Source organism: Sus scrofa, chromosome 6, assembly GCF_000003025.6.
Source record: "Sus scrofa isolate TJ Tabasco breed Duroc chromosome 6, Sscrofa11.1, whole genome shotgun sequence".
In the NCBI taxonomy this organism is placed as follows: Eukaryota; Metazoa; Chordata; class Mammalia; order Artiodactyla; family Suidae; genus Sus; species Sus scrofa.
Genome location: NC_010448.4, coordinates 49,155,814 through 49,176,154, shown reverse-complemented (window position 1 = coordinate 49,176,154; position 20,341 = coordinate 49,155,814). Strand labels below are relative to the sequence as shown.

General features: G+C 51.3%; 1 protein-coding gene across 1 annotated transcript; it reads left to right on the top strand.

Moving 5' to 3' along the window:
• On the top strand, positions 2,283-17,980 carry CYP2B22 (cytochrome P450 2B22; the record flags this gene model as incomplete). Its single annotated transcript, NM_214413.1, is given in 8 exon segments — positions 2,283-2,445; positions 2,595-2,744; positions 7,077-7,237; positions 8,606-8,782; positions 9,251-9,392; positions 12,065-12,252; positions 12,433-12,574; positions 16,549-17,980. Coding segments are annotated over 8 exon segments (1,314 nt in total), but the record flags the coding sequence as incomplete, so codon positions are not given.

Sequence of the window (20,341 nt, the reverse complement as noted above, 5' to 3'; positions counted from 1 at the left end):
TACAAGGAACCAGTTCGCCCCCCTTGGTAAGCCAGTAAACAAGCAGGGGAACCAGTTTTTTGTTTTCACTACTCACCCACCAAATGCCCCCAACCACTGTAGCAAAAGCCCCAGTAAATCTCTGCCCGAATTTTCCTGTCTGGCCTCTCAGCAGTTTCTGTTGCTTAAATTGGCCCAAAAGCCTGTTCAGTAATATTGCTGGAGTCAGACAGACACGGGCTCGCGTTCCAGATTCAACTGTTTCTCTTTGAAACTTAGCGTCTCTTCCATAGAATGAATTGCTGATGATAAGAAGGCAGCTCTCATAAGACCGTCGTGAGGACGAACCGGGATATGCACAGAGCCTGGTGTAGATAAGCGCTCATTCGCTGGAGGTTAATTGGATCCACTCCTTCATTGTTCCACTCATTCTCTCTGCCGGGCACTCAGCTGGGCACTGGTGATGTGGCACGGGACAGGGCACACACAATAAACAAGGAAATATTACGTTGACACAAGCTATGATTCAAATGAAGCAGGGTGATATTTTAAGAAGTTGTGGGAGCTACTTTAGACTGAGTGGTATGGGAAAGGCTGTGTCTTGACTTGTTTCTGAGCAGACACCCTAAAAATGCAGGTAGAAGTTCCGAGAGAAAGACAGATGTAGATGCCGGAACCCTGAAGCAGGAGCAAGCTTAGCATGTCTGGGGGACATGGAGAAGGCTGGATCAGTGTGAGCAAAGGCGTGAGTGGGAGGAGAAGTCAGAGGGGTGCTGGGGCAACGTCACCCAGGGCTGTGTCAACCATGCTGGAGACCTGGGGTCCTATATTCAGGGCAGGGGGAGCCCTGGAGGGTTTGGAGCAGGTTAGGGATTGTCATTACTTTACATTTTGATGGGACTGCTCTGGTTTCAGGGTGGGGTGGGATGGGTGGTGAAAAGAAGGTAGGCAGCACAGGGAAAGGAAGTAGGGAGACCAGTGAGAAAGCTTAGCTAAGATCAGTGTGAGAGGTCTTTCCATGAAGTTAACCTTTTTATGATTTTAGGTCAACTCCTTATCAAATTTTTGTTGTTGTTGTTGTCTTTATAGGGCCGTACTCGAAGCATATAGAGGTTCCCAGGCTAGGGGTCAAATCGGAGCTCCAACTGTCGGCCTATACCACAGCCACAGCAACATGGGATGCGAGCCATGTCTGCAACCTACACTTCAGCTCACCGCAACGCTGCATCCTCAACACACCGAGCGAGGCCAGGGATGGAACCTGTGTCCTCATGAATGCTAGTCAGATTCATTTCCTCTGAGTCAGGACGGGAAATCCCTCTTTATGGAAACTCACCATCTAGGATCAAATGCACAAAGCCTAAGTATTCAGCTTGGTGAACTTTCTCTAATGAACATAGTCAGGTAATTGACACCCAGATCAGTAACGACATGGCCTGTCCCCAGAAACCCTCCTTAAGTCCCCCTTCCACTCATGACCCTCCCATTATGCAGACACCATAGGTTCCTATTTATCTAGTTTTGAACCTCATATCAACAGAATCATGACAAATAGAGTCCTCGGGATCATCAACGTTGCACCTGTGGGCTTCATTGCGGTTGTAGGTAGCTAGTTCTTTCTCATTGCTGCATACTGTTCCATGACAGCAACACACCACTACTTCTCTATTCTCTACCTACGGTTGCTGAGCATCTGTGACTCTCCTTGTTCTTCATCTTGCTGAACAAGTGTATACATCTCTGCTGGGTGTGTATCTGGGAGTAATGTTGCTAGTCACTGAGTGTACAGGCCTTCCAGCCTCAGTAAATGCTTCTGAACACGTTCCCTAGTGCCTCCCCTGATGGTACGACTTCTCAGATTTCAGGATCACCCCCAGAAGGCCATCTTTTCCCCTTCATGTCCCCCCAGACATGAAGGGGTGGGTGGTTTCTGGGTGGCACTCCAGGGAAATTGTCAGGAGGCAGAGAGAAGATACAGTAGGGTCACAGGAAGGATAATGTTTATTTTTTTTTTTTAGTTGAGAAGCCAGGGAGAGCTGGCCAGACTCAACAGATAATCCTAGGCAGGGGAGGTTTTAGGGCTATTTAACTATCTGTACTGCTTCTCATGTGAGGGGGGCTGGGTCATGGATTAATCCTTTAGTGGCTGGGTCCTGGGAAGTGGGAAGGCAGGCTGGGGTGGAAGGTCTTGGGGCAGCGGCTAATTCCCAGTCTCTGCGGAAGTGCTTCCATGGTCTAACAACTGAGATGGTCCTAAGGTGCATACTGACTAATGGCAACATTGGGCGTGGGTATATTGGCAGCTCCGAGAGAGATACGGGGATGTATTCACGGTGTACCTGGGGCCAAGGCCAGTGGTCATGATATGCGGGACAGAGGCCATCCGGGAGGCCCTGGTGGACCAGGCTGAGGCCTTCTCTGGCCGAGGGAAAATCGCTGTGTTGGAGCCAATCTTCCAGGGATATGGTAAGGCCCTCAGAGACGCCGAGAGGGGAGCAGGGGTGGAGGATGGGGATTGGGGAGGGTGTGTCTGGGAGGGGAGAAGAGGGGGTTTAGGGGGACCCAGAGTCTGTTTCCAACTTCCTCTGCATTCCAAGCCTCTCCTCAACCCCCAGGCGTGATCTTTTCCAACGGGGAACGTTGGAAGACCCTTCGGCGCTTCTCTCTGGCCACCATGAGGGACTTCGGCCTGGGAAAACGGAGCGTGGAGGAGCGGATTCAGGAGGAGGCCCAGTGTCTGGTGGAGGAGCTGCGGAAATCCCAGGGTGAGCCCGGGGCAGGGGCCGGCGAGAAATTGAGTGCGTCTGTGGGTGCACAGCAGCAGAAGGCAGAGGCATGTGTGTGGGCAGAGGAAGAGATGGAGAGATAGAGAGAGACAGCTCGCGAGGCCATCAGACAGAGGATGAGAGACAGAGAGAGGGGGCAGAGTTGGCAGAGCTGAGTAGGAGAGAAGCACGGGGAGCAGGAGAGATGCAGGGAGGTCAGTGTCAAGGACACCTCAAAGGCATCAACTCAGACATTAGCCTGTTATTACCGGGTTCAGGGAAACCAATGCATGGTTTGAGGTATGGAGCCCAGACCAATACAGGACTTCTGCAAAAAGAAGCAGAGGAGTTCCCTGGTGGCTCAGCAGGCCAAGGGTCTGGAGTTATCACTGTTGTGGTGCAAGTTGGATCCCTGGTCCTGGAACTTCTGTCTGCTGTGGGCATGGCACCCCCACCCTCAAGAAAAGAAAGCAGAGAAAACTGTAAATAGGACACACTTTGATTCCTGTTTTCATGGAATATTTCCTTCCATCCTTTCACTTTCAGTTCGCATGTGTCCCTAGAAGTGAAATAGGTCTCCTGAAGACAGCATATATATGGGTCTTGTTTTTGTATCCATTCAGTAAGTGTATGTCCTTTGGTTGTGGCGTTTAGTCCATTAACATTTAAGGTAATTATTGATTTGTATGTTATTGCCACTTTATTCATTGCTTTGGATTTGTTTTTGTTGCTCTTTTTTCTTCCCTTCTTCTCTTTTTCTCTCCTCTTGTGGTTTGATGACTATCTTTAGTGTTGTATTTGCGTTGATTTTTCTTATTTGTTTGTGTATCAATTGTAGATTTTTGGTTTGCAGTCATTCTGAAGTTTTCATATGAGTCTGTGTACATACGAGTTTGTTTTATGTTGTTGGTCTCTTAATTGCAATGCATCTCCAGCGTCCTGCATTTGTAACCTCCTCTTCTCACGATTTCTGATTTTGGTGGCATAATTGTGTGTGGAAGATTTCGTATCTTTACCTCTATGCGTGAGCCCTGACATTTGTGGTATTTTTGTTTCTGGTTGCGGCCTTTTCTTTTCTGCCTAGAGAAGTTCCTTTAGTATGTGTTGTAAGGCTGGTTTAGTGTTGCTGAATTCTCTTAGCTTTTGCTTATCTGTAAAGCTTTTGATTTCTCCTTCAAATCTGAATGAAAGCCTTGCTGGGTAAAGTAATCTTGGTTGGAGGTTTTTTCCTTTCATCACGTTAAGTGTATCATGCCGTCCCTTCTGGCCTACAGAGTTTCTGCTGAAAAATCTGCCAATAACCTTGTATGTTATTTATTTCTTTTCCCTAGCTGCTTTCGATATTTTCTCTGTCTTTAATTTTGGTTGGTTTGTTTAGTATGTGCCTCGGGGTGTTCCTCCTTGGGTTTATTTTATATGGTACTCATTGCGCTTCCTGGGATTTGAGTGAGTGGTTTCTTTTCCATGGTAGGCAAGTTTTCGGCTATTATCTCTTCGAATCTTTTTTCTGTCCCTTTCTCTCTCTCTTCTCCTTCTGGCACCCCTATAATATGGATGTTGGTGCATTTAACATTGTCCCAGAGTTCTCTGAGACTCTCTTCATTTGTTTTCAATCTTTTTTTTCTTCTCTGTTCCACATCCGTGATTTCCACGAATCTGACCTCCACCTCGCTTATGTGTTCTTCTGCCTCCTGTATTCTGCTGTTGGCTGCTTCTAGTGAATTTTTTACTTCAGTTATTGTATTTTGCATCTATTCTTGCTTAAGTTTTATTTTTATTTATTTATTTATTTGTCTTTTTACCTTTTCTAGGGCTGCTCCTACAGCATATGGATGTTCCCAGGCTAGGGGTCTAATCCGAGCTGTAGCAGCCAGCCTATGCCACAGCCACAGCAACATGGGACCCGAGCTGTGACTGCAACCTACACCACAGCTCATGGCAATGCCGGGGATCCTTAACCCACTGGGCAAGGCCAGGGATCAAACCCGCAACCTCATGGTTCCTAGTCGGATTCGTTAACCACTGCGACACGATGGGAACTCCTCTTCTTGCTTAAGTTTTATATCTTGTATCTCTTTCCTCAGTGTTTCCTGGAAATTATCCATCTCTGCCTCCAGTTTATTTCCAATGTCTTACATCATCTTCAGCCTCAACAGTCTAAAAAGTCTTTCCTGAAGGCTGAGAATCCCCTGATCACTTAGCTGTTTTTTCTGGGTTTTTTCCTTTCTCCCTCATCTGAGTTATAGTTCTCCGTCTTTTCATTTTTATAGGTTTTTGGTGTGGTGACCTTCTTACAGATGATAGAGTTGTAGCCTCTCTTACTTCTGGTGTCTGTCCCCCTTGTGGCTAAAGTAGGTACGGGGGGTGGGGTGGGGTGGGGTGTGGTGGGGCTTGCTGTAGGCTTCCTGATGGGAGGGACTGATGCCTGCCCACTGGTAGGCGGAGCTGATTCCTATCCCTCTGGTGGGTGGGGCTTTGTCTCTGGGGGAGATTAGAGGTGGCTGTGTGCCTGGGGGGGAGAGGTCTTTAGGCAGCCTGTTTACTGAGGGGCGGGGCTGTGATCCCACCTGGATCATTGTTTGGCCTGGGGCTTCTCAGCACTGATGGGCAGGGCCAGATTTTCCCAAAATGGGCCCCTCCAGAGAAAGGCACTCTGCTGAATATTCCCAAGGGCTTTGCTTCCAATGTCCTTCCCCCACAACAAGCCACCTTCACTCCTGCTTTCCCAGGAGGTCCTCCAAGGACTGCAGTCAGGTCTGACCCAGATTTCTATGGAGACTTTGCTTTGCCCTGGGACCCAGTGCACGTGAAAGTGTGTGTGTGCCTTTTAAGAATGGGGTCTCCGTTTCCCCCAGTCCTGTGGAGTAGCGCTCCTGCGCACAAGCCCCACTGGCCTTTGATGCCAGATGCTCCTGGGGCTCTTTCTCTCAGTGCCAGATCCCCACACGTGGGACTCTGATGTGGGGCTCAGAATTCTCCTTCCTGTAGGTGAGTGTCTGTGAACCAGTTAGGGCTTCCAGTCTGTAGGGCTTCCCAGCTGGGAGGTATGAGGATGCTCAGATCACGTAATTGCCCCTCCTTGCTCTTGATGTGGTCTCCTCTTTGTCTTCTGGAGTCGGATATCTTTTTGAAAGTTTCTGGTCCATTTGGTTGAAGATTGCTCAGCATTTGGTGGTAGATTTTGTTGTTTTTAGGAGAGAAGTTGAGCTCCAGTCCTTCTATTCCTCCATCTCAATCCCATCTCCCCAACAGCACACATTTTGAGAAGGACACACTTGGTTTTCCTTTCTGTGCGTGCAGTGCTGGCGGGCTGGCAGTGATCAGGGCGGTCAGCTGGGTTTTTCTGCTCCTGGGAAGTGGGATGGGCACGTCTGGTTGGTTTTGGATTCCTCCTCCGATGTGTGTATGAGACATGGAGGCGACAGGGCCCCTTCTCAAGGGATATGGAGACATAAATGTCGAGGGAGGGGCAGAGACAGAGTCACAGGGAGCCACAGAGGAACACGGACCGAGGGACTGAGCAGAAAGACAGGAGGAGACGGGGTGATTTGGGCAGAGAGACAGAGAGGAAGAAAGAGACAGACGTGGCGGGATCAAGTCAAGGAGAGGAGCGACTTGGAGAAGCAGAAAGAAAATGAGGCACAGATAATTAGTGACAGGGGATTCCCGTTGTGGCTCAGCAGGTTAAGAACGCAACTAGTATCCATGGGGATGTGGGTTTGATCCCTGGCCACACTTACTGGGTCGAGGATCCAGCTCTGCCATTAGGTGTGGTGTAGGTTGCACAGGGGGCTGGGATCTGGCATTGCTGTGACTGTGGTGTAGACCGGCAGCTACAGTTCCAGTTCGACCCTTAGCCTGGGAACTTCCATATGCCACAGACGCAGCCTTATGAAGAGAAAACACTAGGGACAGACAGGTACGTGAAAGGGTCTGCAGGGGAACAGAGAAGAGGGACAGGTGAGACTCAGGGAGCAAGGCTGCATCCACCTGCCATTCCTGGGAACCCAGCTCCCCCTCCCTCCAACTGGGGCGAGCTTGGCACATACACACATCAACCAACAAGAGCAGAACAAATGCCCAGAGAGCAGAGCCCTCTAGAGGTAGGCAAAAGAAATGTGGTGGGGGAAGAAATAAGGGCCCAGGAGAACGGAGTTTCTTAAGTTGCACATGCAATCCATTGAACATTTGAACCTTCTTCACAGGGTCGAGTTGAGAAGGACGAAATAATACGTGCAGTGCTTAGAATAGGTCCTGGCACATCCGAGGGGCTGGCGAGTGTTCCCCAGGCATTTAATTCCTTCTCCCGTGACTCACGCCTCTTCCCACTAGGAGCCCTCCAGGACCCCACCTACTACTTCCACTCCAGCACTGCCAACATCATCTGCTCCATTGTCTTTGGAAAACGCTTCGCCTACAGAGATCCCGAGTTCCTGCAGCTGCTGGACTTACTGTTCCAGACCTTTCTGCTCATCAGCTCCTTTTCCAGCCAGGTCGGGGACATGCAGAGGGAAGGGCGGGGCTGGGGCGGACATCTGGGCGGGGGACAGGGGTGATCTGCTTTGGGAGACCGGAAGGGCAGCTTAGAGCTGGAAGAGGGGCAAAGACAACAGAGAGAGACAGGGACACTGAGCACTGAGACCCAGAGGGAGGGAGGGAGAGATGGTGAGACAGGGACTGAGACCAAGAGGAAGAAAGGGGAGTGATGGACGAGGCAGGAAGAGAAGGGGATTGAGAGGGAGAGAGAGAGAGACTTTCAAGCTCGCCATCCTTCCTTCCCTGGCTCCTCTGAGTCTCTGCCTCTGTCTTTGGAAAATCCCCTCACATGAAGAAATTCAAGGATGCTTTGAAAATTAGCCATCGTATTTCCTCATTTCCCCCCACTTCTCCTCCCTCTTTCTGTTTTTTTTTTTTTTCCTTCTCCCCAGATTACCAAATAATATGCTCCTCTTTAAAACAAAATAATAGAGATTCTCTTTCTTAACTAATCTGGCAATACTCCTAATGCATATTAACGTAAAAAAAAAAAAATAAATCATTCTCAGCCAGGAGTGTAGGTTCACATGTTCGACTGTCACAAATACAAATCCCCATGACCTCCTACAGGAGAGTCTGACCTGAAAAATCTGGAAGGGGCTCCAAGTGCCCTCATCTGTGATGAGCCCAACAGGTGCTTTCAACCATCTGTTCCCACAGGGAATCATGGGAGAGAAAAGTCTGGAAGGAGATCTGCCCGACAGTTAACAATGGGTCCCTCTAGAAGCGGAGATGAAGGAGGAATGTTACATCGTGCTCTATATGTTTCTGCATTGTTCGCAGTTCTTTGAGACAAGTCAGGCATTATATTTCTCAACAGGCAAAGCAATAGAAAATGCTCCCCAGTAAACAAATAGTTCTAAGTGTTGAGCAGCTTCGCCTTGTGGAAGCCTCCCGTTATCAGCAAGGCAGATGTGAGAGGTGGAAAGAGGGAGAGAGAGGTTCGAGGAAGACAGATGAACTGGCGGATGTAAACAGAGGGAGGATGAGAAGGAGGCAGACGGAGATAGGGAGGGGTGGGGAAGACAGAGATGGAGAGAGGTGGGGACGAATCCGTGGGGAAGACCCGAGGATGAGGACGAAAGATGCACAAAGTGGAAAACGTGAGAAGACCACCTCAAAGGAGAAAGAGTCAGTGAGTGAGGGACTCTGTTATGGAGAAAGTGAGACAGAGCCGCAGAGAGACAGACACCCCACAGAAACAGAGAGCGATGGAGAGAGAGACAGAATCAGACAGAGACCGAGACACCCCAGAGATACACAGAGCGAAGCCAGAGACACAGGGGTCACTTTCAGAGAGCCTCACAGCCCCTTCTCTCCCCCAGCTGTTCGAGCTCTACTCCGCCTTCTTGAAGTACTTTCCAGGCTCACACAGGCAAATCTACAAAAACCTGCAGCAAGTCAATGCCTTCATTGGCCGCAGTGTGGAGAAGCACCGTGAAACCCTGGACCCCAGCGACCCCCGGGACCTCATCGACAGCTACCTGCTCCGCATGGACAAAGTGGGATTTGGCAGAGGGAGGGGGCGGGTGGAGAAAAAGATGCTGGGGGAGAAGAAGGGAGGGGAGGGGGGAGAAGAGGGAGGGAGAGAAACACAGACGATGGGGAGGGGAGATTGGGAAGCGAACAGAGAGGGAGATGAAATGGGGAAGCTGGTAGGCAGGTGAGAGAGACACAGAAAATACAGGACGAGGGGAAATACGGCCCCAGGTGCAAAGACCCACAGGGGCAGAAAGAGGCTGGGGAGGAAGGAAGAGAGACAAACAGATCAGATAGAGAGATCGCTAGAAACAGAGCAAGACACAGCCAAGAGAGACTGAGTCAAAGACAGACACCGTCTGTAGAAAATAGAGGGAAGTGAAGCAGACCAGATGGTTGGAGTTCCAGAAACAGGGGGAGGGACCCCAAGAGGTGCAAGTGCCTCAGAGCTCCTGCCTCCCCTGATGTGAACCCCATCCCTCTGGACCCAGGAGAAGTCCAACCCCAACAGCGAGTTCCACGAGCAGAACCTCATCCTCACTGTCCTTTCGCTCTTCTTTGCCGGCACCGAGACCACCAGCACCACTCTCCGCTATGGATTCCTGCTCATGCTCAAGTACCCCCACATCACAGGTGGGCAGGCTGGGGACAGTCGTTCAAGGGGGGATCTTCTTACACCGTTTAGTGCTGCGGCAATGGATCTGAGGGTCTTCTGTGAAGGCGAAGGCAGCTGTCCCCTCTTACACAGGAGCACCGCAGACTGTGAATGTCCCCCTCCCAGCCAACCCTGTCGGTGGATGGATGAATGAAGAATCTGTCAATCTCATTTGCCCCTTTTCCTCCATCACTTGAAGATGGACGCACCCATCCATGTACCTGCCCATTCATCCATCTGTCTGTTTTTTCACTGGTGAAATCACTGATAAAAAAAAAAAAAAAAAATCAAGAACATTTAGTTCTCGTCGTGGTGCGGCGGAAACGAATCCAACTAGGAACCATGAGGTTAGGGTTCAATACCTGGCCTCGCTCAGTGGGTTAAGAAACTGGCGTTGCCGTGAGCTGTGGTGTAGGTCGCAGACGAAGCTTGGGTCCCGGCGGCTACAGACCCCTAACCTGGGAACCTCCGTATGCCGTGGCCGTGGGCGTGGCCCTAAAAAGACAAAAAAAAAAAAAAAAAAAAAAAAAGAGAGAGAGAGAGAAAGAAATCACTGATATACTCTGAGTCTTTCATTCATCCCAGGAAATATGCTTTCATTCTTTTGCTGGAGGAGCTGCTTCATCTGTTGTTCCTTTGAAACAGCGATTCATTGAATGAATTGTTTTCCAGTGATTGCTTGGCTCGTTTCATTCCTGCATCTGTTTGCTTTTCTAAACCTACGTTACCTACCCTAATCCTTCCATCAGCTAGTCTATCAATTCATCCTTCATCCACCTCTCCTTTAACTTATTCATTTAAAAATTCACTCAGTTATTTGGGCTTGATTTATACATCTATCTTCTAACCTATCCAACCATGCTGATGATCTGCCTGAGACCTTTGCCTCCAATGTCCTTCCCCCGCAATGAGCCACTGTCTGTCACCCACCATTTCCCCGTGAGATCCTCCAGGAGGCAGGACTGACCCAGATTCCAATAAAGTCTCTGCTTTGCCCTGGGTGCCAGTGCACACGAGATCCTGTGTGTGCCTTTCCAGAGTGGAGTGTCCATTTCTCCCAGGGCCGTGGGGCTCCTGCACACAAGCCTTGCTGGCCCTTAACGCCAAATGCTGTGGGAGCGCCCCCTCCCACTGCCAGATCCCAAGGCATGGGAACCTGACGTGGGGCTCGGAACTCTCACTCCCGTGGGTGAGCCTCTTCAGTATAAGTTTCTTTCCAGTCTCTGGGCAGCCCACCTCCGGGGGTATAGGGTTGGGTATACCGTGTAATCGCCTCTCCTACCATCTTGATGTGCCTCCTATTTGTTTTCTGGAGTAGGGTGCCTTTTTTGGATGTTTCCAGTCTATTTTGTTGAAGGTTGTTGAGCAGTTGGTTGTTTGCATGAAGGAAGGTGAGCTCCGGTCCTTCTGCTCGGCCATCTTAATCCCATCTGCTCTTATATTCCAGAGGACCTAGCACAGTGCCTCATCTGTTTTTTTGTTTCGTTTTGTTTTGTTTTGTTTTGTTTTGTTTTGTCTTTCTTTTTTAGGGCCGCACCCGCGGCATATGGAGGGTCCCAGGCTAGGGAGTCAGATTGGAGCTATAGCCGCCGGCCTACGCCAGAGCCACAGCAACGCGGGATCCGTGCCACATCTGCGACCTACACCACAGCTCACGGCAACAGCGGATCCTTAACTCACTGAGCGAGGCCAGGGATCGAACCCGCAACCTCATGGTTCCTAGTTGGATTCGTTAACCAGTGAGCCACGATGGGAACTCCCTCATCTGTTTGATACACACACTAAATATCAGTTAATTTTCTTTCTTTTTTCACAAGATGATTTTTATTTTTCACCACCATAGCTGGTTTATGGTATTCTGTCAATTTTCTACTGTACAGCAAGGTGACCCAGTCCTACATACATATATACATTCTTTTTCTCACATTATCATGCTCCATCATAAGTGGCTAGAGATAGTTCCCAGTGCTATCCAGCAGGATCTCATTGTTATCACGGTTAACTCTCTACTAACGTTAGAGGAGGATTTTTCACAGGTTCATCACCTGTGAGTTCTTCGACTGAAAGCTGAAAGTCTATCCAAAAGTGTGGTGCACATACATATGTGTGTGTGTTCACATGTGGGGAGAGAATCCATAACATTCGTTACATACCAGTGGGGGAGAATTCCAGTAGTTTTCACTCTTCCAGCCCCACCTGAAGCTGGTCACTCTAAGGGGTGTCAGTGAGCTAACCCTCTCCTGTAGGCTTTTTCCTGTCTCACTGGCCCTTAGGAGACAGTGGGATGGAAGCAGTGCCCCTGCAAAGAGCCTCTTTATTTTTTTTTATTTTACTTTTTTTTTTTTTTTTTTTTTGTCTTTTTGCAATTTCTTGAGCTGCTCCCAAGGCATATGGAGGTTCCCAGGCTAGGGGTCTAATCCAAGCTGTAGCCGGCAGCCTACACCAGGGCCACAGCAACGTGGGATCCGAGCTGTGTCTGCAACCTACACCACAGCTCACGGCAACGCCGGATCCCCAACCCACTGAGCAAGGCCAGGGATCCAACTCGCAACCTCATGGTTCCTTGTCGGATTCGTTAACCACTGAGCCACGATGGGAACTCCCAAACAGCCTCTTTAAATGAGCTCCCTGGTCCCATTCTTCTGTGCAGAGAGAATCCACAAGGAGATCGACCGGGTGATTGGTTCTCATCGACCTCCAGCCTTGGACGACAGAGCCAAGATGCCATACATGGATGCGGTCATTCATGAGATGCAGAGATTTGGGGACCTCATCCCCATGGGTGTTCCCCACACGGTCACTAAAGACACTCACTTCCGAGGGTACCTCCTCCCCAAGGTATGTCAGCCCACTGGGCTCCCCCATCAAACTCGAGTGTGCCTCCTGGGTTGCTGGGTTCTCTTAATCTCCAAAATGACCTCTTCTTGGCTTTATCACTCAGTCTTGTTTCATTCTGGGGGCCTGGGGTGGGGTGGGGGAGGTTTGGTGATGTCCTCTAATCTCGTGACCTTTCTTCAGGGCACAGAAGTCTATCCCATCCTGACCTCTGCTCTCCATGACCCACGTTACTTTGAAAACCCAGAGGCCTTCAACCCTGACCACTTTCTGGATGCCACTGGGGCCCTGAAGAAAAATGACGCTTTTATGCCCTTCTCCATAGGTAAGCTGGACCTGCATTCCAGAGGGCAGGTGCCACCCCCTCCTTGAGACAAGCAAGGAGAGGTCTCTGTTTGTTGAGCAGTTCGTCTGTGCCAGTTGCTTTTCCTGCCTTAACCCGTCTCATCTTCACCGCATCCCAGTGGCGGCTTGAGAAGTGACATCACCTCCCAAAGCTGGCCCTGGGCAAGGATTTTTAAGCTTGCTGCACGTTGGTATGAAATATCTGTTGAGCGCTACGCTGAGCCCAGTACTTTGTTGAGGGCTGAAGAGAAAGCATCAGGGAAGTCACAGAGAGACACAGTTTCCCACCCAGGAAATTGTAGTCCAGCAGGGCAGCTGGGCATGAATCGTATGGTCAAAAGATTGTATCTACTTCAATGAATGAATGTTTGCAGTGTGCTTAGAACTGCTTGGCTAAAGGAAGTGCTCAGGGATTTCCCTGGTGGCCCATTGGTTAAGAATCTAGCATTGTCACAGGTGGGGCGCGGGTTCAATCTCTGGCTCTGGAACTTCCCTATGCCATTGGCTCAGCCAAAAGAAGGAAAGAAAGAAAAGAAAGAAAGGGGTTGTAGGGGCAGCTTTTATTCATCTAAAAGGAATCTTAAGTAAGATGAGTGCTCTACAGGGGGCTTTGGGAGCACAAAAGAGGAACATGCACCATGCTTGGTGTGTCTGTGAGGAAAAGCTTACCTAAAGCTGTGGCTTCTAAGCTAAGACATCACAGGTGAGTATCAATCAGCCACTGGAAAGAGGGTTTCATCACAAGGCAGAGCAAGGGCAGAGCCTCAAGGTGGAGACAGAGGGCTCACGTGAGCACCTAGCACTCAGGAAGACTGGGGTTTCAGGGAGAGGTTGAAGAGCTCAGCTGCCATGGTCTTGACAGCTGGGGGAGTCTGGATTTATCCTGCTGGGCCTGGTGAGGTGGGGTGGGTCTTGACCTGCTCTGACTTGGCTCTGTCCCCATTCCCCATTCCTTGGCCCCACCCAAAGAAAAACCCAATGCCCAGGGATCTCCTCCTTTTGTTAATGTCCAGGGCGCTTGGCCTTCTTAATCAATAGACATTGCTAAGAGGCCATTCGGGCAAATTCAGGCAAAAAACCTGGGGCCTCTGCTGCAGCAGGGGGGAGCCAACAAGCGTTCCCGTCCTGGCTTGCTTGCCCCCCTGGAGGGGGGCGAGCTGATTCCACATGTGGAGCAAGGGCAGTGGTGGATGCATTTGTGGGCCCAAGAGTCAGGGCAGAGGGGTGGCTTAGATGGTCTGCCCACGCATTTGGTGGTGTGATGTGCAGGGGGCATGCATGGTCTCCTGCTTTTGCTTTCAGCTCATCAGAAGTGGCAGTTGGGTTTTTAGTTTTTCTGTATCCTCTTGCTAATGATGTGTCCCAGCTGCTCCTGTGCACCGTATATTTAGCCCCTTACAGTTTCTTTGTGTTTCATTGCTGGAGGAGATGTTTTTCTAGGTGCAAACATCGTAGCCACTGCGGCAAAGGGTCCCAGTCTCGCCCTGGGAGGAAGGTGGACCCCGGCACCAGTCCTTAGTCTTGAATTGCACCAGCGACTTGAGGGACCCAGGGCCCCTGGCTCTGCCCAGTGCGATGGGCTCCTCCCTCATTTCATTTCAGGGAGAGGCAGGGCACCTGTGGGGTGAGGGGCGAGGATCCAGTTCTCCATTCGATAGCTCTGCGCTAAGTTTAGAGAGAGGCAGAGGTGGGGTCAATACAGACAGAGACAGGCTGACAGATAAGGATAGTGAGTGAGAAACAGAGAGAGAGATTGAGAACAAGGAAGACCCAGAGGGAGAGAGACAGGAGAGAGTGTGGTAGAAAGAGACCGAGAGTGAAGTGAGATAATAAATGGTGGAGGTGAAGGAGGAAGGGATGGAGGAGGAAGAGAGGGAGCAGAAGAGGGAGGGAAGCAGAGGAAGACAGAGAGAGAGACAGGAGAGGGTGACACCAGTACTCAAGAAGAAACACCGAGGGGAGAACAGGGAACGATGGAGGGAGATGAAAAATGAGAGTTGCCAAGAGAATCAGATCCAGACAGACAGAGACAGGGAGTGAAAAAGACTGAAGAATGCAGAAAATCATGAGAAAAACAGAGACAGAGAAAGAGTGTCTGGCAGGAGATATAGACACGCTGGCACACAGTCTGGGTGCCCGACACAGAGTGTTGCCAAACAAACCAGAATGACAAGAGTTTGGCACAGAGCAAGTGTTATTGCAGGGTCATGCAAAGAGACAGGTGGCTCCTGTCCCCACCTCTCCCACCCCCCCATCCCAAACAACACCGAAATTGCAAAGCCTGTTTCAAGCCAAGGTGAGGGAGGGGCTTCAGTTGATAGCTGCAAAATTTGGGGGCAGAAATCCTGTTCTTGCAGCTGGCCATAGAGGCCGGGTCACCAAGTTTCTGTAAACATCCAGGAAGATACATGTTGTAGTTCAGCGAGTTGCTAAAGCAGGGATGTGGGGAAAGGGTCCTGCTCAGTTACAGGCAGAGAAAAAGGCCGAGGCAGATGGCCATGAGGGGAGAGAAAGCAAGAGCCAAAAGATGTCTTGCCAAGGGGTGTCCAGTTGGAGTGTCCCAGGGATGTGGAGGTCGGGGTGGAAGGGAGGAAGCCGGATCAAGCTGTCCTGGAAAGTGCCTGGTTGCAGAACCAGTCAGAAGAGACCAACCAGCTGGGAGCTGTGACCCGAGCATGGCTAAGCTCCTGTGTACCAACCTCTGCATGTGCCTCAAAGACGCAGACGCGTTCTCCTACACCTGCGTGCAGACGCAGTCCAGCGACTAGGAAGGCTTAGGAAATGCCTGGAAACCCCTCCTTGAAAGGGTCTTGCCAAGGGTGTCAGCTTGCAGAATAAGAACCAGGCAGTAAAGGGAGAGAAGGGGCCAGTGTCTCTGCCTGTGTGGGGGCTCCCTGTGTCCCTGGTTCTCTCCAAGCCCTTGGTTTAGAACTGTGGGGGCTGGAGGGAGGGGCGGTCCTTCCGTCTCTGAGCATGTGATGGAAGCCTTAGACTCCTCTCCGGTGCGGGTCAGTCCTGGGCGCAATTGTATATTCCATTCAGCATTTTCCAGGACACCTGAAGCCCATGGTGCTCAGGCTGAGATAAGAAGAAAACCGAGAGACGCACAAACACACACAGTCCAGATACACACCTCACAAACACAGCATCACCGTGTACACCCGGAAACAAACACAAGGTGCTAACTTCACTTACAGCATCCTTACTACGGGCAGGTGTTATTCAAGCATTTTAACAAGCACTAATGTCCTTATCCTCATAGTAGCCTTACGATGTAGAGACGACTCCTCTTACATCAGGCATGGGGGACTTGAAAATATGAAGTTGGGATTTCCCATTGTGGTTCAGCGGGTTAAGAGCCCTTCTCTGTATCTGAGGATGCGGGTTCAATCCCTGGCCTTGCTCAGTTTGTTATGGATCCAGCTTTGCCGCGAGCTGTGGTGTAGCTGCAGATGTGGCTTGGATCTGGCGTGGCTGTGGCTGTGGTGTAGTTTGGCAGCTGCAGCTCCGATTTGACCCCTAGCCTGGGAACTTCATATGCTGTGGGTGTGGCCCGAAATAGGGAAAAAAGAAAGAAAGAAAGAGGTCGGAAATATGCACACACCTGGATGTGGAGGCAGACGCACAGACCCCTGGGCACACACACACATACACAAAGACACATCCAGGCCCAAGTGGCTGCTTATACTCTGCGGGGCCACAGAACCCTTTAGAAAGCTAGCAGGAGCTACGGAGTCTTTCCTGGGAAAATTGTGCAAGGCACATCCACCCAACGATTTGCACCTGCTTTCACAGGGCTTGGGGTTCCTCTAAGCCCCCACCCGAACTGCAGGTCAAAGGCCAGTCCCATGCAAACCTATTGCAATGGACACAAGTGTCTGGGCTTTGGGAGGTGACAGGGCAAGGAACGTGCATTCACCCCCGTGTCCACACTGTCACCCTCTGTGTCCACAGGCAAGCGCATTTGTCTTGGGGAAGGCCTGGCCCGCACCGAATTATTCCTCTTCTTCACCACCATCCTCCAGAACTTCTCCGTGGCCAGCCCCGTGGCTCCGGAGGACATCGACCTGACACCCCAGGCTGTTGGGGTGGGCACAGTGCCCCCGCCCTACCAGATCCAGTTCCTGCCCCGCCAAAGAGGCTGAGGGAAGGGGGTCCAGGGATTCCAGGGTCATGCGCGTCCCCACCTCTGTGGAGAAGGGCCCCTTGCCCCGCTGCCTCTCTCCCGCCTCTGAGAGACGTGCTGGACACCTGCCTCTTTCCCTTGCTCACATGCCTCCCTCGTAGGAATGTCCTGTCTGCAGCCTAACCTCCTTCCGTCCTTCCGCAGCTCTTCTGAAGCCTCACAGAGGTCTATTCCTTTCCCCTGTTAACAGAATTCCAAAAGGGGTGTATGTGTAGAACGTGGAGCTAAGGAGTTCCCTGATGGCTCGGCAGTTAAGGACCCGGCTTGTTCACGGATGTGGCACAAGTCCAATCCCCGGCCCACGCCATCCGTGTGGTCCAAAAATAAAGGAAAGGGAAGAAACTGAGGCTAAAAGGGGAAACTTAGCTCAGGCTCTTTCTGCAGCTCTGCCTCCCAGGCCACAGCTCTCCCCGAGTGACTTGTCCCTTTCTCAGAACAGCCCCAGGGTCCTTTTCTCAACTCCTTGGGCTCCATGATCTGGGCATACACCATGTCCCTTGGGTCTTCTCCCCAAAGGCCCACGGGGTGGGGACAGTGATCATGCCCATCTTGCAGATGAGTAAACAGAGCCCGAGAAATGGCCAGAGATGACCACGGTCACAGGCTTAGTGAGGACAGAAGCAGTGCCCATGCTGTCTCCTTGGCTCTCGAAGGCAAAGCCCTACGGCTCCTTCCCGCCACCCACCCAGCCTATATTTTGAAATTAAGGTGAAATTCCCATGGGATCACGAACCATTTTAGATGTGTCATGTCGTGGCATTCAGTCCCTGCATGTGATGGGCCATCGCCGTCTCCCTCTAGACCCAAACATGCTCATCAGCCAGAAGGAAACCCCAGACCCATGAGCAGTCACTCCCCATCCTCCCTCCCCCAGCCCCTGGCCACACCAAACCCTTTCCTTCTCTGTGGATTTGCCGATTCCGCCCTTTTCACCTCAATGGAGCGTACAGTGTGTGGCGGTTGCTGTCTGGCTTCTTTTGCGTCTCGTGAGGGTTTGGAGGCTCATCTATGTGGTCCACAGCCCAGTCCTCCCTCATCCTCATCTGACTCCCCCCACTTCCTCCCTCGATGATGGGCCCTCAGCCCACCACCCCTGGGCAGTGTGCCTCTACCCTGAGCCCTTGGAGTCCCTGATGTTCCCCTCCTGGTGTCCCAACTCAAATAAACATCTGAGACCTCGCCTCCAGGGGTCAGGCTGTGACTCCTGCCAGCTTGCATGTGATCCACGTATTGTCTGAGGCTGTCCAGGTCAAAGCTTGCTTTCCCGGTGGGTGGGAGGGTCCCCTTGTCAGAGAAGGAGGAGAAAGTGTGCTTTATTTGATGGTTGTTAGCTCATCGTTGCCAAATTCTTAGAGAAGGTTGGACCTCCGCTGGTGTCCTGCTCGCTGGAGTCCTGCCTCGGGTAGTGGACACCACAGTGGCCGCTCAGACCTCCTTCATGACTGTGACATTGACTCCAGTTCCTGGGAGTGTCTGCTGCTGACGGCTCAGACCTCATCCCTTTCCAAGAATTGCCTTTGGTCCAAGGGAGCTACTGGGCCCCCATCAGCGCTCCTCTCCAGGGAAAGCCACAGCCAACCACGGTTGATTCAGGAGTAGGAAATCAGCCCCCAGCTCCAGTTTGGGACAGCTTTGTGGGGCACCATGGTCCCAGAGCTCCCTGTGGGACCAACGGGGTCCTCTGTGTAGCCATGTCACAGCCCACTGACACCTGCTGCTCCATCCTGCTATCCCAGCTTCCCCACAGGGGTCACTCCCTAGAGCTTCCCCAGGAAAACCCCTGTGTGCACATCTCCAGCTCAGGCTCTGTTTCTAGGAAACTGCCCCAAGACACTCCGTGCTCATAGTGGTGTGCGCAGACCTGGGACTTGTCTCTCCAGGCAATTCGAGGGCCAAACACGGTCTCCCAGGAGCCCCATCTCTCCTTCGTGGTGACAGACACAAATGTCTTACTGGGACCAGAGCCGACAGACACTTCCCTATATTTATATACACTGTGCAACTGTCATGGGGTGGGGGGAGCGTGACTTCTGAGCCAGATCTGAAGGCGAGGAGAGAGTGAGCTACGTGGCTCTCTGAGGTAGAGGCATGGCAGGCAGGGAGATCAGCCAGAGCAAAGGCCTTGAGGTGAGAGAAGCAAGGAATATGCAAGGAAAGTGAATAGACCAAGAGTGTTGGAGTGGGAGTTCCCATTGTGGCTGAAGGGGTTAAGAACCCAAAAGCATTCATAAGGATGTGGGATGGATCCCAGACCCCTCTCAATGGGTGAAGGATCTGGCATTGCCACAAGCTGCGAGTGGTGTATGTTGCAAATGGAGCTCAAATCCAGCATTGCTGTGGCTGTGGCACAGGCCAGTAACTGCAGCTCTGATTCGATCCTTCCACCAGGAACTTCCGTGTGCTACAGGTACACCCTTAAAAGAAAGAGTGCTGAAGTGAGCTAGGAAGAGGGTGTAGGAGATGAGGTCAAAGATGGGGATTGGAGGAAAGATTACAAAGCGTTCCAGAGTGAGAAGGGAGCCAAGGAGGGGCTTTGTGCAGAGAAGGGATGTGACCTAACAGTTTTTATAAGACCACCCTCCTTTGGTGTTAGCAATAGACATCTGGTTGTAAAAATAATCAAAATTGCTTGGAGTTCCCACTGTGGCACAGTGGGTTAAGAATCCAACTGCAGTGGCTCTGTGTAGTAGGTGGCAGCGGTGGCTCGGATTCAGTCCCTGCAGTGGGAACTTCCATATGCTGTGGGTGCAGCCATAAAAAAAAAAAATAGCTAACATTTTTTGAGCATTTACTAACTACCATCAACCCACTGGATCCTCACAACCACATATGAGGTAGTATTATTATACTCATTGTATAGAAGAAGAAACTGAGGCTCAGAGAAGCTGAGTCACTTGCCCAGAGTTGCACAGCGGGGAAGTGGAGGTGCAGGGATTCTAAGTGACTCCAGAGCCTTAGTTCTCAATGGCTGGGCTTTGGTGTTCCATCAGGGAGCTGGCCATCCCAGCCCTGCGGAGGTTGAGGGAGGTGGCGACAAGGTTATGGAAGGACCCAGGAGCCTGAGTACTGGGAGGCCGTGTCTTGCAGCTCCACCTAGGAGCCCTAAGACACCAGCTGAACCCAGGGGACCCACACTCAGCCTATACCTTGGGGATGTGGTATTTGTGGAAATGGGTGTCGTGGGTGAAAGCCTGGGGCATGCCCAGAGGTAGGATGGCTGCAGGTCTCAGGATCTCAGGTAGGACAGCATCTGTGTATGGCATCTGGGCTCTGTGCCCCAGGCAGGGCTCTCTGCCCCTTCCCTGACCCCTCGGTGGCTGCCAGAGCCCACTTCACTTTGGGGATCTTGGAGGGACTGTCCCCAACAGGCACCAGCCACCCAAGGCATGAGGCTGTGTGGAGTGGGGAAACATCCGGAGCTGTGGTCCACATTCAGTGTCCCGCAGGTAAGACGCTCCAGCTTGCGCAGGCTGGGAATTGTCCCCAGTCCATTTAGGCTGATTCCTTTGCGGGAAATTTGATTTGCTTTGAAAAATCCGATAACTGTTTTAATACAACGAT